This window comes from Trichechus manatus, unplaced genomic scaffold, assembly GCF_000243295.1.
Source record: "Trichechus manatus latirostris isolate Lorelei unplaced genomic scaffold, TriManLat1.0 scaffold00153, whole genome shotgun sequence".
NCBI lineage: Eukaryota > Metazoa > Chordata > Mammalia > Sirenia > Trichechidae > Trichechus > Trichechus manatus.
The window spans coordinates 1,934,561-1,949,639 of NW_004444089.1; the positions used below are offsets into that span (position 1 = coordinate 1,934,561).

The window sequence follows — 15,079 nt, forward strand, 5'->3', positions numbered from 1 at the left end:
GCACAGCACTGAGTGTGACCAACGCCGCCGGATGGCACAGCACTGAGTGTGACCAACGCCGCCGGATGGCACACTTGGGAATGGTTAAAGGGGTAAATTTGATGTCATGTATATTTTACTACAGTAAAAACAAATGCACACAACAGTACAATTGTGAAATGCCAAAGGGATTTTGTTCTTATTGTACAAACAGTAACTCTACCTCCTGAGGGTTCAGCCTCAATAAATGCTCAGCTTCTAGGACCCCAGCTAAATCCAGCTCTAACCACCAGGCATGACGCCTGGCCATTCCTGAGAAACAGGTTTCCTGAGAAATGCCCTTGACCTTCAGAGCAGGACTGAGTCAACGAACGCTGAAACCACCAGGTGAAAACCGGATGGGGAACTCGGTAATGAAAGAATCAGGCAGACGCCTGTGAAGACCCTGTGAGCCTGCTGACTGGTGGGGTCTGCAGAGACCAGGGATGCGCCACACCGCGTCCTAGCGCTAACGAGCTCCTCCAGCGGCTGCTGACCAAATCAGCAACCTTCATCAATATCAGCATCACTAAAAGTGGGACAGCCAGACCTCGTATGCCTTCTCATGGGATGCAGTGGTGCCACCTATGAGGTATCCTTGCCAAAAAGGAAATCAAACTGGAACCTAATCCACCCTCAGGATGTAACTACAGATTCACAGGATATAGGAGTTAGGATCGTAACCGCAAGGTTACCATCAGCCAAATCTAGAACGTGAAACGCTGCAGGATGAACAACCCACTTTCTTCCACAAATACACAGCTTTAAAGAAATATAACACAGAGAGGGAACAGTTCAAGATTAAAAGAGACTTGAGAGACACATCAACCAAATGCTATGTGTGGACCTGTTTCCATCCGGCTCAAACCAACCAACTGTAAAATGACAGTTTTGAGACAACTGGGGACAACTGGATACAGAGTGGACTTCAGAGGATAATAAAGAAACACTGCTAATTTCACTGGGTGTGATAACGCTATCGTGGCTATGTTTTTAGCCGTTAGATACATTCTAGTGAAAAGATAAAATGTTTGGGAGTTGCTTTAAAGCACCCTAGGAGAAAAAGTGGCAGGGGGTGGGGGTGGATATCTGAAATGAGAACGGCAGCACGTTGATAACTGTTGAAGGTGATGATAGGTACGCGAGGTTCATTAAACTATTCCCTCCACTTTTGTGTTTACTTGAAAATTTCTGTAATAAAAAGATTTTATTAAAAAGAAAGGAAACATGCAGAGGAACAGTGCTCTCCAGTGACTGAGCTGACTACGCCGCGCCTTGGAGGGCAGCAAAACAAACTCAAGCCTTTTTGTGAGGTGAAGCACACATCTCAGGCAAGAACACCTAGATAATGAAGCGATTTGACGGGGATTGCTGTAAACCGAGATGGAAGAACTACTCCTGGGTAATGGGCTGATCACAGGGCAAGAGCAGGTAAGAGCTGGCTCAGAGGACGGGACACAGGCTCCATGAGACTTCTCAGCCAAACAAAAGCCCCACTCCTGCCCCGTGTCCTGCTGCGGGGTGTCTGGCCAGCGCGGCTGCAGTGCCGCCACTGGCCCAGCCACCACCATCTGCTCCTCTGACAATGCTGCCGGTGTGGGGTCTGCCTGCCCAGGGCCTGTCCACGCAAGGTCAGCCTCCTCCACCCGACCTGCTGTGACCGCTGTCCCCCGCCCTGCCGGGAGCAGACACCTACGTGCCATTCTGCTGCTGCTCAATTCCTGCCACCTGACGCCGGGACTGAGTGGGATCCGTCTAACCACAGACACTCAGCCTTGCTGTGACGACCCCGTGAACCTGCTGCTGGCCAGTGGGGGCTGCAGAGACCCTGGACGTGCCACACCCGTCCTAGAGCTGTCAGGCTGCAGCAACCCCCGCCGCTCAATCCCCTGCTGCACGCATAAGGACCCCTGAGCTCTCTGGGACTTTTCAGCTCTCTGTTCCTTACTGCACTCTCCCAGACTCACGCGGGTCCAGAGACCGCTGTCCCATGGATTATTCTTCCGCTTTCAGAGATATAAATAAGACTATTAGTCAATACAACTTCATTTTTCTGGCTTAGCAAACAACAAAAAAGTAATGGGGCAAAAAAGAAATTTATCAAATGATATTTTCTAGAAGTTTGAGGCTACTCTCCCTTATTGAGGTCCCTGGGTTACTCCTTCTCTTCCATTTCTTTTATAAGTTTTCTTCCTCCTCCCACCCTCTTACTGTTTTCGTTCACAAAAGAATCAGTCTTCTCTATATATGTTCACGTTTATTTCTCTCTCTACCTGCTAGGGCCATGAGAACGCTGTCTCGGTCTCCTACTGTAGGGAGGGGTACGGGCCCGTGGCCCAGCTCTGGGCTCTGAAATCCACTGCTGCATTTACCCCACAGTTCCATCTCGCACAGGCTGCTCCCAGCCAGTGGTGGGATGAAAGAATGCTAAGGCAGGTCTGGTCCTGGGAGGCGGGGACTCCCCTGACAATTGATGTTGGCGCAAGAACCTTCTAATGGCCTTGCTGAACTCCCTTAGAACTACGCTGCAGTCTAAGATGCCTCCTTCCCTCCCCTGTCCTTCACCTGGGGTCAGACCTGCACTGTGGTCTGCTGGCTCTCCCAGCCTCTCCTGGGCTGCCCAATTTCCCTAGTCATCCGCCTGATAAAGCTCTCCCTGGCTAGTCCCATCTGGCAACCTAGACTAACACAAGCCTTTTCCCCAGAGAAAAGCTCAGGCTATGGTTTCACAAATCTATTTCTCTAGTTTTGTCTGTGCTGGTTGTCTGCTTTTGTCTTCCATGCTCAAGTCTGAATCCCCACCTGCCAACCAGATATTTCTGTTTGGCTCTGCCACTGCCCCTTATGGCTTCACGTGCTAGTTGTCTGCCAGTATCTGTTCTCCCTTCTCGCTCGTGGTAATGGAACCTCAACTTTTTAACCAGGCACATGGATACTCAGAATAAAGACTACACTTCCCAGCTCTCTTTGCAGCTAGGTGTGCTCATGTGAGTAAGTCCAGCCAATGGGATAGCAGTGGCAGTGATTTGTGCAACTTCTGGGTTACATCCTTAAAGGGAAAAAGTGTGTCTTCCCTTTCTTTCCTTCCCTTCCTACTGGCTATAATGTGGATGTGATGGTAACCCAGTTTGATCAAGGGGATAGGGGCAACATTCCAGGTGAACAGCACAGTGAGATGCAAGGAGTGTGGACTCCTGATAACTCTGTAGAACCAAACCCAACCCACTGCCGTCCAGTCGATTCCAACTCATGGCAACCCTATAATACAGAGTTGAACTGCCCCATAGGGTTTCCAAGACTGCAATCTTTACAGAAGCAGCCTGCCACATCTTTCTCCGGAGGAGCAGTTGGTGAGTTTGAATTGCCAACCTTTTGGTTAGCAGCCAAGTGCTTTAACCACTGCGCAACCAGTGTTTCTCCTTTGTAGAACAGAACCTTCATTTGAGAAGAAATAAACTTTTTTTCCCTTGTTTAAGTCACTGTTATTTTAGATTTCTGGCTCAGCAACTGAATCTACAGCCTAATACGCCCCTAAAGCGTAACCTATCCCAAGTGTAACATCACCTCCCATCTTCCCCAGTAAGCCAATTCCTCTACTATATTACCTCTGTCAAAAGCTCTATTATTCTACGCTCTCAGATTTAATATCTAGGTGGCCTTTTCCCCCTACTCAAATCTGATATTATGTTGTTCGGTGCCGTCGAGTTGATTCTGATTCATACTGACACTATGTACAACAGAATGAAACCCTGCCCAGTCCTGTGCCAGCCTCACAATTGTTGTTATGCTTGAGCCCACTGCTACAGCCACTGGGCCAACCCATCTCGGTGAGGATCTTCCACTTTTTTGCTGACCCTTTGTTTTACCAAGTACAATGTCCTTCTTCAGGGACTGGTCCCTCCTGATAATACGTCCAAAGTATGAGAGACGAAGTCTCTCCATCCTTGCTTTTAAGGAGCACTCTGGCTGTACTTCTTCCAAGACAGATTTGTTCACTCTTCTGGCAGTCCACAGTATATTCAATATTCTTCACCAACACCATAATTCAAAGGCATCAATTCTTCTTTGGTCTTTCTTATTCATCGTTCAGCTTTCACACGTATATGTGGTGACTGAAAACACCTGCTGCTTCCATGGACATTGATTGTGGATCCAAGTAAAATGAAATCCTTGACACCTTCAATCTTTTCTCTGTTTATCATGATGTTGCTTATTGGTCCAGTTGTGAAGATTATTGTTTTCTTTATGTTGAAGTGTAATCCATACATAGCTGTGGTCCTTGACCTTCATCAGTAAGTACTTCAAGTCCTCAGCACTTTCAGCAAGCAAGGTTGTGTCATCTGCATATCAAAGGTTGTGTCATCTACAGAACAAAGGTTGTTAATGAGTCTTCCTCCAATCACAATGAGGAGTTCTTCTCCTGATGCTAGCTTCTCGGATTATTTGCTCAGCATACAGATTGAATAAGTATGGTGAGAAGATACAGCCCTGATGTACATCTTTCTTGATTTTAAACCATGCAGTACCCCCTTGTTCTGTCTAAATGACTGCCTCTTTGTCTATGTACAGGTTCCTCATGAGCATAATTAAGTGCTCTGGAATTCCCATTCTTCAAAATGTCATCCGTAATTTGTTACGAATCACACAATCAAATGCCTTTGCATAGTCAATAAAACACAAGTAAATGTATTTCTGGTATTCTCTGCTTTCAGCCAGGATCCATCCGATATCAGCAATGATATCCCTGGTTCCAAGTCCTCTTCTGAATCCAGCTGGAATTTCTGGCAGTTACCTGTTGATGTGCTGCTGCAATTGCTTTTGAATTATCTTCAGCAAAATTTTACTTGTGTGTGATATTAATAATATTGTTCGATAATTTCTGCATCCTGTTGGATCACCTCTCTTTGGAATGGGCACAAATATGGATCTCTTCCAGTTGTTTGGCCAGGTAGCTGTCTTCCACATTTCCTGGCATAGACACATGAGCGCTTCCAGCGCCGCATCTGTTTGCTGAAACATCTCAACTGGTATTCTGTCAATTCCTGGAGCCTTGTTTTCTGCCAATGTCTTCAGTGCAGCTTAGACTTCTTCCTTCAATACCATTGGTTCTTGATCATATGCTACCTCCTGAAATGGTTGAACATCAAGCAATTCTTTTTGGTATAGTGACTTGTATATTCCTTCCATTTTCTTTTGATGTTTCCAGCATTGTTCAATATTTTGCCCATAGAATCCTTCAAAACGTCAACTTGAGGCTTGAATTTTTTTCTGCAGTTCTTTCAGCTTGAGAAATGCCTACTGTGTTCTTCTCTTTTGGTTTTCTAACTCCAGGTCTTTGCACTTGTCATTATACTTTACTTTGTTGGTGGTTTGAACCCACCAGCTGCTCCACAGTAGAAAGATGTGGCAGTCTGCTTCTGTAAAGATTACAGCCTTGGAAACTCTATGAGGCAGTTCTACTCTGTCCTGTAGTGTTGTTATGACAGCAATGGGTGTAGTTTTGGTGGTTCTTTTACTTAACATAACACTTTGAGATTCATCCATGTTATTGCATGAATGAACACCTTGTTCGTTTTTACTACTGAGTAGTTATTTCATTGTATGGATAGACCATAATTTGTTTATTTATTCAACCTGATGGACCTTTAGGTTTTTTTCAATTTTTGGCTATTATGAAGAAAGTTGCTACGAACATCTGCATACAGGTCTTTGCGTGGACACACATTTTCATTTCTCTTTAGCACATACCTAGAAGTGGACCTGCTGGGTTGAATTACTGGCTCTTTTCTTAATATTCTCTTTTTCACTCATAATGCTCTCCACTCTCATCCACAACCCCACCTCAACCCTCACAATGCTAGCTCTTTCTCAGCTTCTTTCTAAAATGTCATCTCATATTACTGTCACTAGATAGTTAAAAAAAAAAAAAGTATGGAAAAAGACAGTCCCAGACAGACAAGAAAGCCAGTGATAAAAAATATATATCCTTCATTTAATGGCAGGCATTCTGAGAGGACAAACTATTACAGGATCCACAAGGAAGAAGACTCCACCTAGTCCATAGTTAACTCTGTACTACTTCTATGTAAACATAGAAGATATGGGAAAATAATCTTAATACATCTCTTGAAAACTTTGAGTATGAGGGGAACGATTAGATTTTAATGGATTCCACACTTGGCCCCTGATAATTGGATAAACTTCTCCCGAGTGTTAAAATTTTTAACCTTTTGTCACCCTTCAGCCACAGATCAGACAGGTCCATAAAACAACATGAGACTAAGGGGCACACTAGCCCAGGGGCAAGAACTAGAAGGTAGGAGGGGACAGGAAAGCTGGTAACAGGGAACCCAAGGTCGAGAAGGGAGAGTGCTGACATGTCATGGGGTTGGTAACCAATGTCACAAAACAATATGTGTACTAATTGTCTAATGAGAAGCTAGTTTGTTCTTTAAACGTTCATCTAAAGTATAATAACAAAAAAATAAATTTTTTTTGAGCATTTTGGATAGTTGTTGTGGAATTAAGCAAAATGAATAAAGGAGTCTTGAGTGCTAAAAAAAAAAAAAGAGAGAAAAGAAAAAAAGAGACAGTCCCACTAGTCTGTTCCATGGGCTATTCATGCAATGTGCCCAGGATATCTCCAGAGTGTGGGTAGACTCGTCGACATCCAAGTGTCTAAGTCACTCTGCTCACCCTCCTGTCTCATCAGTCCTGTAGGGAACTGACTCTGCCTCTTTATGGCCTCCACCAAGTCCAGTCTGCTGCTTGGCTCTCAGGGTCCCCATGAGCTAGTCTTATTATTCAGTCCTTTCCCTCAACCTAGCCAGCCTGAGCTCCACCACAGAACAAGCCAGAGGCCCTCACCTCCGCAAGAGCTATTTCCTCTGCCTGAGACACCTCTCCTCTCCCTACACTGAGGCTTCCTTCAGGCCCCTTCAAGGCTCCAGCTCTATCCCCACATTAACCTCTTGTCATTCTTGAAGCTTTGACATACACCTCCTCACACTCTTCTGTTTCATGGCTGAATGTCTTCTTTCTCCAGCAATGACATCAAGTGCAAGGCTGAGGATTCAGGCTCCGCCTGCATTCCTGCTCAGGGCTCTGCAGATAGCAAACAGCTGCTCAAGGCACTCAGTCATGAATGCAAGGATGGGCATCTGCTTTCCCACTTTTCACATATTTACCGTGCTTTTAAACTCAGTTTAGGGAAGGCCAAACAGTCCGTTCAGAATATGCACTATACCACCCTTCTACTTTTCAAAATGAAAGCTCTTTCTTTGCTCAATTAAGCTAGAAAATGGCTGAACGCTGAACAAGCCACACTTGCTCAAGGGTTATACTCATCCTATCCCACGCCAGGTCTTCCAACCTCCTTGCCGGAAGGACACCTGTGGAATGCTAGCAATTTACTTGATCCAGTGTGGGAGGAAAGGAAATGCAAAGCCGGTATGCAGAAATTATAGCTGCTAAATATAATGATAGAAAAGAAAGACCTAAAGAATGCTGACCACAGGGACAGAGAGTAGGGGAGAAGGGACTCCCTAGATGAGGTCTATTTCGTATTCTCAAAAACAATTTACTGTAAATCGTGAGTTCAGATCACCTGTGAAACACTAGAGTCTGGCACAATCAGACATAATCAATCCCAGCTTCACAGGTCCACCTGTGGTAATAAGGAAACTACTTGTTTTAGATGCTAGTCCAGAGAGATGCTCTGATTCACGCCCTTCCCTCAGCAAATGTAACTAAGCGTGGTTTTCCTGGAGGGTCTGGTTGGTGGTCATGGATGGTTGCCTCCACCTTCAGCACGCAGCATTAACAGCAACGTAACGGTGTGCACATGCATCTCTCCATTAAACATGCATCTGCTGGAGACACCCCACTAACCACAGGACCATATGGTGAAGACTTCAACTCAGTCTACCACTATGCATCAAAACGCTCGTTGATGCTAGGTATCCTTGGGAGGGGCACTATAAGCAAAGTGGAAAGTATTATCTGGCTTTTTTATGAGATTCTGGCTCAGCTGCCCCTACAGACTAGTGTGCATCTTCTCAATCACACTTAAGACAGACTCATCAATGAGGAAAAAAAATCAAGGCCAGGGTTTTAAAGAAATTGGAGTAAATTAATTATCTTCAGTCTCAAAAACAAACTCTGAGGGGACTTGATTGAAGTTTTAGACATCATGAATGATAGAGGAATGGTGAATACGAACTTGTTTCCTAAATCCGAAACACTACCGTAAGGGACTAGGACGTGAGGTTCTCAAAATGTAAGTATAAGACAAACATGAAGACAATTCATTTAAACACATCAAATTCATTACTCTTCAGAAACGAGGCAAACTGAACGAAGGCTTCAGGAGACCTTAGAAATGTTCACAGACCAGGAATGCGTGACAGCGGAAGAGCGGCAGGGTATCTGCAGTGACAAGATCCACGAACCATCTCAGAATTCTTCACTCACCCTGGAGACAGGGGCACTCTAAAAGTTACCATGTTAAACTCTCCAAAGCTGTAGGTGTTGAAAATCTCTATGTCATGGTCAAGTTTTTCCCTCTGGATGCCAGCGTTTGTTTTTAAGCACAGCTGGGTAACAATTTAAAAGTAAACTACCTCTAAAAACTCTTGGAATACTGTTTTAGCACCAAGATATAATTAACTTATGGAAGAGGTTATGCATGGTAGCATTTTAGCAGTTTGTGTGAAGTTCCAAAGACAAATCAACTACTTCCCCAGAGGCACTGGAGAACTAAGTTTCAAGGCTAGAGACGGCAGGACACCTGGGAGAGGCTGGTTCTGATGCTGGCACTTGTTCTTGGCACTTGTTCTCAGATCTGCTAAGTTGTGTGACCCTGGGCAGGTCACCTCATGGGTCTATACCTCATCTCCACACTTGCGAAATAAGGGAGGAGCAGGGCCAGAAGACGCCTTCCAGGTGATCCCTACCATCCCTAAAGCTCTATGGCTTAATTTAGCATCTTGAGAAGAGAATACATGCAATTAAATTCCTTTATTAATCTTCTAACACAGTACTTGGATGCTTGATTTTGTCATTGATAGTTGAGTTTGAATATATCTCTTCTGAGTGTTTTCAGAGGTGTTAATGACCTCTCCAGACAATCTCCCTCGTGGTCCTCGCTGGGTCACAGGAGGGAACGCGCCATAACGGTCCCCTGAATCTGTGGTGCTGGGTCCCACTGGTCTTCTCTCCAGTGCACTCACTCACCTTCCCCATCTAGCCACCTACTTCATCTTCAAACCCATCTCAACCCACACCTCTTCCAGGCAGTCTTCCTTCATCCATCCCCCAACCTCGGCTCCTGGAGCACCAGGTGTCCACCCTGGCACATAGAAGGGGCAATGGATACTTTCTGAATGAGTCAGTTAGATTTTTAAATACAATAAAGTCACTATTCTCTCTGAAATCATGTTCGTCTAGGTGACAGACCAAAATAATACAAAATCCAGGGGGGCCTTGAGCCTATCCTGTATCTGACAACATTTTTAACTGAAACGTAATAAACCCCAATGACGCGTGTGTGTGTGTCTGTTTGTGTGTCTCTGTGTATATGTGTGTGTCTCTGTCTGTGTACATGTGTGTGTCTGTGTATGTGTGTGTGTCTCTGTGTCTGTGTACGTGTGTGTCTGTGTGTGTCTGTGTCTGTGTGTGTCTGTGTACATGTGTGTGTCTGTGTGTGTGTCTGTGTATGTGTGTCTCTGTGTGTGTGTCTGTGTATGTGTGTGTCTCTGTGTGTCTGTGTATGTCTGTGTACATGTGTGTGTCTCTGTGTACGTGTGTGTCTGTGTGTGTCTGTGTACATGTGTGTCTGTGTGTGTGTCTGTGTATGTGTGTGTCTCTGTGTGTGTCTGTGTATGTGTGTGTCTGTGTACGTGTGTGTCTGTGTACGTGTGTGTGTCTGTGTGTGTCTGTGTATGTCTGTGTATGTGTGTCTCTGTGTGTCTGTGTACATGCGTGTGTCTCTGTGTGTCTGTGTACATGTGTGTCTGTGTCTGTGTATGTGTGTGTCTCTGTGTACATGTGTGTGTCTGTGTGTGTCTATGTATGTGTGTGTCTCTGTGTGTGTCTGTGTATGTGTGTGTCTGTGTACGTGTGTGTCTCTGTGTGTGTCTGCGTATGTGTGTGTCTCTGTGTGTTTGTGTATGTCTGTAGCTGCATACTGCCAAGTGAACAGTCTGCTAGATTTTTCCTTGGCAGGCCGTTCCGACATTATGTAGATGGTGCATTACTCTGGGAAGGCAGGGCCCACTTGCATCTGGCATCTACCTGGGCACTAAAATCAGAAATGTTAACCTGGATTTAAAAGTCAAAAAAAAAAGGCAATCACCTGGCCAGGCCCCAGCGCCTGCTCTAGTAGACAAAGTATGGCTTTTACTTCAGCATCACCAACCTTCCACCTGGAAAAAATCCTGCAGCCTTCCACAAGGCTTCCCCAGAGAGTCCAGCTCCCCTGCCCAGGAATCTTAGCTCTGGCGACTCCCCTCCCTATCGCTCCTCGCCCTCACCCGGAAGAATCCGACAGCACAAGCATTGACGGTGTCCAGCACCAGGCCCAACGGCAGCTGTACAGGCTCCTCCACTCTCAGCCCACACTCCTCACAACCCTGTTTCCACACAACTACAATACGGCAATAATTCATATTCATAATGACAGTTCCAGGGCACTGAACATCTCAGAAGGAACTCTGAAATCATCACGATGAGAAAGTTATGCCTGTGTTTACTGCATTTGAATTTCACAGAAGTTTATCAATGTTCTGGCCTCAGCCAGCCAGACGAGGCCGGTCATACCTCAATGGAACCAGTCCAGATGAGACCAGCCATCTCATGGCAGAGACTAGCAGGAACCAGGGGGTACCAGAAGAGACTTCCTCTCTCTCCTTCAGCGGCTCTTGAAATGGTGTCTGGGTGTGTCAGAGACTGAGCAATCTCAGAGCCCATGAACCGGTCAGAGAGGACAAGAGAGTTGGGTCAGATACTCTCCTCCAAGTCCCACTGTAGAAATGTCTACACTGGTCAGGATACTTAATAAACATCAGGTAGGTGCATTTTGGAGCCCTGGTGGTACAGCGGTTAAGCATCTGGCTGCTAACCAAAAGGTCAGCAGTTTGAATCCACCAGCCGCTCCTTGGGAACTCTATGGGGCAGTTCTACTCTGTCCTTTAGGGTCACTATGAGTCAGAATCGACTCGACAGCAACAGAATTGCATTTTAAATTAATGCTTAAACTACTGTTCCCATTTTAATAAACTTGAAATTTACTAAGATAGTAAAAGGGGTCCTTGTGGTGCAATGGCTAAGCACTTGGCGGCTAACCAACAGGTCAGTGGTTTGAACCTAGCAGCTGCTCCGTGGCAGAAGGACCTGGAGATCTGCTCCTGTGAAGATTACAGCCTAGGAAACCCTATGAGGCCGTTCCACTCTGTCATATGGGGTTGCTATGAGTCAGAATCAACTCGATAACACACAAAAACAAGTCAAAGAAAAAGACATTTCTCTTCTTTCAGTAACACAGTAGTTGAGGAGCGTGGGCTTGGAAAGCAGACTAGGTTTCGAAACCTGGCTCCTGCACTTACTAGCAGCGTGACCTTGGGTGAGTCACTCAAGCACTCAGACCTCCGTTTGCTCGTGTATAAAATGGGGATAAGAACAGTCCTTCCCTCAGAGGGTTGTTAGGAAATGTAACTGATACATGACTTGTACATCATTTAGAGGAGTCCCTGGGTGGTGCAAATGGTTAAGTGCTCAACAACTAGCCGAACCCATCCAGAGGCACCTCAGAAGACAGGCCTGGCTATCTGCTTCTGCAAAGTCACAGCCTTGAAAATCTTACGGAGCACACGTGGGGTCTCCGTGGGGTGGAATCAGCTCGATGGCAACACAACACTTAGAACAGTGCCGCGACTGGCACAGAGAAAGCACTCATAAATGTTAGCTGCCCGATACGGCGAAGGAGCCTGTCCCTAAGAACTGCCACGCAAACCTTGATGTGAAGGAACATACCTTAACTTTGGAGTTCTCTATCAAATGCTGAGCCATGGATTTTATCAAAACATCAAAGAAGAACCACGAATACTGAAAGAAGAAGAAAAAAAAAGGGCTTCAGTAAGGAAAACAACGAATAAGAAAGTGAGAAGTGTACTCTCTCAGCTGACAATGTTACCGACATGAAACAGGTGAGGCCATAAAACACAGTGGAACCTCTCAGCAAATTATCCTCAGACCAAAGAGGTGCCACGCGGGCGTTCTGCTTCCACTTGTTGAACAACAAACACCTCCGTCCCACTAGGAAACTGGGTGCATGTACTCGGCACGGCTCAGTCCAACGAGAGGCTCTGCTACTCACAGCTCCACGGGCAGTCTTTCCTCTCGGCCAAGCCTGTCGCCTGGCAACACCTGTCCTTACAATCTCTGTATCAGTTACCTCCAGTAAGTTTAATTTAAATATAATGACTTATTCATATCCAAGAACAAGTGAAATTCTGACCACAGTAATATTTTGCAGCTCCTATCTCAAGACCCACATACTTTGGACATGTTACCAGGAGGTACCAGTCCCTGGAGAAGGACATCATGTTTGGTAAAGTAGACGGTCAGTGAAAAAGAGGACCCTCAACAAGATGGACTGACACAGTGGCTGCAACAATGGACTCAAGCATAGTAACGATTGTGAGGATGGTGCAGGACCAGGCGGTGTTTCATTCTGTTGTACACAGGGTCGCTGTGGGTCGGAACTGACTTGATGGCACCTAACAACATCTCAAGACCCATGTAGCAAACCTGGGATTGGAGAGCTGACTCTGCCGCCCCTTTGTAGAGGGTGGTGACTGTCTCTCAGAGCACATAAAAGTGGTGACTTGGTCAGCCTGTGGGGTCGGAATTTTCTCTAATCAATCCCAACACTGCAGAGCCACACTGGCCCACCCCACATACCTTAAGCAGTTTGTTGCTGGTGAGGAAATCGGCAGAAGGCTTGAGAATTGTGGTCATGGATTTGGTCAGTTCTTCGTGCACTGTCTTATATTTAGAGGCAACATATGGCTCAGCCTTATAAGCATACTTTGAAGAAAAGGGAAAGATACTTTAATGCACTACTTCTCAAAGTTGAGCTGAAAGTTCGAGAGGCTCCAACGATTGGAGATCAGGGACAGAGGTACAATTTTCATGGGTGGGAGAGGAAGATATGGAAACGGAAGGCAGGAAGGGTGATTGTCATGTGATAGAAAGAAGGAGGCCCATGATGTCTTCAGGTAACTCATCAAAATGTGAATCCCCCGACTCAGTCAGATCAGTGGTCATTCAGCTCAATAACTCCATCTCTACCAAGGATTCCAAGGAATGGATCATATGACACTCAGTAACGGACACCCTGAAGAACCCCCAATTTTTTAAACTGACATATAGTTATAATTCACAAAGGTATCTAAATCTTATTAGAACTTTTTAGAACAGTAAGTGCTGCTATGTTTACTGAATGTTTTATATAAAAAAGAACTTAATGATATTTACCCTAATGACATCACTTCCTGTTCCTCACACAGTCATCTAATTTGGTTGTGGCCAGAACTAACCTTTCTATCTTGGGACAAGCAGTTCTACTAGGAATTTTAGACTGGAAAAAGGCAGCTAGGTATACCCATGGTCTAGTCAAGAGTAACATAAAATTCCTCTTTCAACTTCAAGGGGATTAGGGTCACATTATTTGCAAAATCCATTAAAAGAAAGGTAGTTGAAAGAATGAAGTTCAGTAAATAAATGAATCATTGCCCCTTCTTGGGACTTCTGCTTGTCCAGGTACACTCACTGGCTGTAAGGCAGAGAAGAGAAAACACAGGCATTGAGTTTCAAGTACATCCCCGAATAACTAGACTCGAAAAAAAGAAAAAAAAGTCCTTAGAAGGAAAATTGGAGAGCCACAGATGTAAATGACCGGGACAGTTTATTTTACATACCTTAACATATGACCTCAAGTGGCTCTCCAATCCTTCCTCATGGCACTGGGCAACCACATGAATAATGACCCTACACACCACAGGAATGAATAAAGCAATGAATAATAATGTGAAAATGGAAAACATTTCATTATCATCACAGTAGTAGTAGGAACAATGATGATGCTATCGGCACCACAGGAAACATAGAATTAGATGTGGTCCCTATATCTGGGATCAACAGAAATTTCTTAAATATAACGCCCAACACACAGTAGCATCTCAGGTACGTATGACTGTGCTCCAGATACGGACAGACTGAAAGAGAAGAAGCGCATCCGTCTATCCGCCTTTCTCACCGCGTCACATTGACGGCGACTTCCTCCTGGGTGGCTCTAGTGAGGACTCGGAACAGCTGGTTTAAGATGGTGGGCAAGAAGGCAATCATCACGTGACCTTCCATCGCATGAAGACTCTGCAGACACGGAATGGCAAAGTTCCAGTTATCTTTAAAAAAAGTGCACCCATCCAAAGTAATTTCCACTCAGTTTCAAATAAGGATGGAAAAATTCCATGTACAATGAATGAAAGGCGATGGGAGGCAGCATAATGGGCCTCCAAAGACACCCATATCTTAATCTCATGAATCTGTGGATACAACATACACAACATAGGAAAACTAAGGTTGTTGATTAGCTGACCTTGAAATAGGGAGATTACCCTGGAATAGCTGGGTGGGCCCAATGTAATCATACCACCACCACCCCAGCTGCCGTGGAGTCGACTCTGACTCATGGTGACCCCATGTGTGTCAGAGTAGAACTGTACTCCATATGGTTTTCAATGACTGATCTTTTGGAAGTGGATTGCCAGGCCTTTCTCCCAACATGGCTTTGGGTGGACTCGAACCGAGAAGGAGGCAGAGGAGAAGTCAGAGGGAGATGTGACTTAAGAAGAACCATCAAACAGATGCCACGCTGCTGCCTCTGAACATGGAGGGAGGGGCTGTGAACCAAGAAATGCAGCAACCTCTAGAAGCTGGAAAAGACAAGCAAGCATGGGTTCTGCCCTAAAGTTTTCCTGTCCCTTCCTGCCTTCTCGTC

At 45.3% G+C, this 15,079-nt stretch overlaps 1 protein-coding gene across 13 annotated transcripts in view; it reads right to left on the reverse strand.

Annotated features, from left to right (window-relative positions):
• The window catches only part of DOCK9 (dedicator of cytokinesis 9), a 333,393-nt gene that overhangs the window by 84,425 nt on the left and 233,889 nt on the right, over positions 1–15,079 (reverse strand). For all 13 annotated transcript variants that reach the window (XM_023740328.1, XM_023740325.1, XM_023740322.1 and 10 more), the window contains 4 exons: positions 14,336–14,451; positions 13,998–14,067; positions 12,979–13,104; positions 12,049–12,120 (listed from right to left, as the gene is read on the reverse strand). In XM_023740328.1, the coding sequence (XP_023596096.1) occupies positions 12,049–12,120; positions 12,979–13,104; positions 13,998–14,067; positions 14,336–14,451 (384 nt within the window). The remainder of the gene's footprint in view (positions 1–12,048; positions 12,121–12,978; positions 13,105–13,997; positions 14,068–14,335; positions 14,452–15,079) is intronic.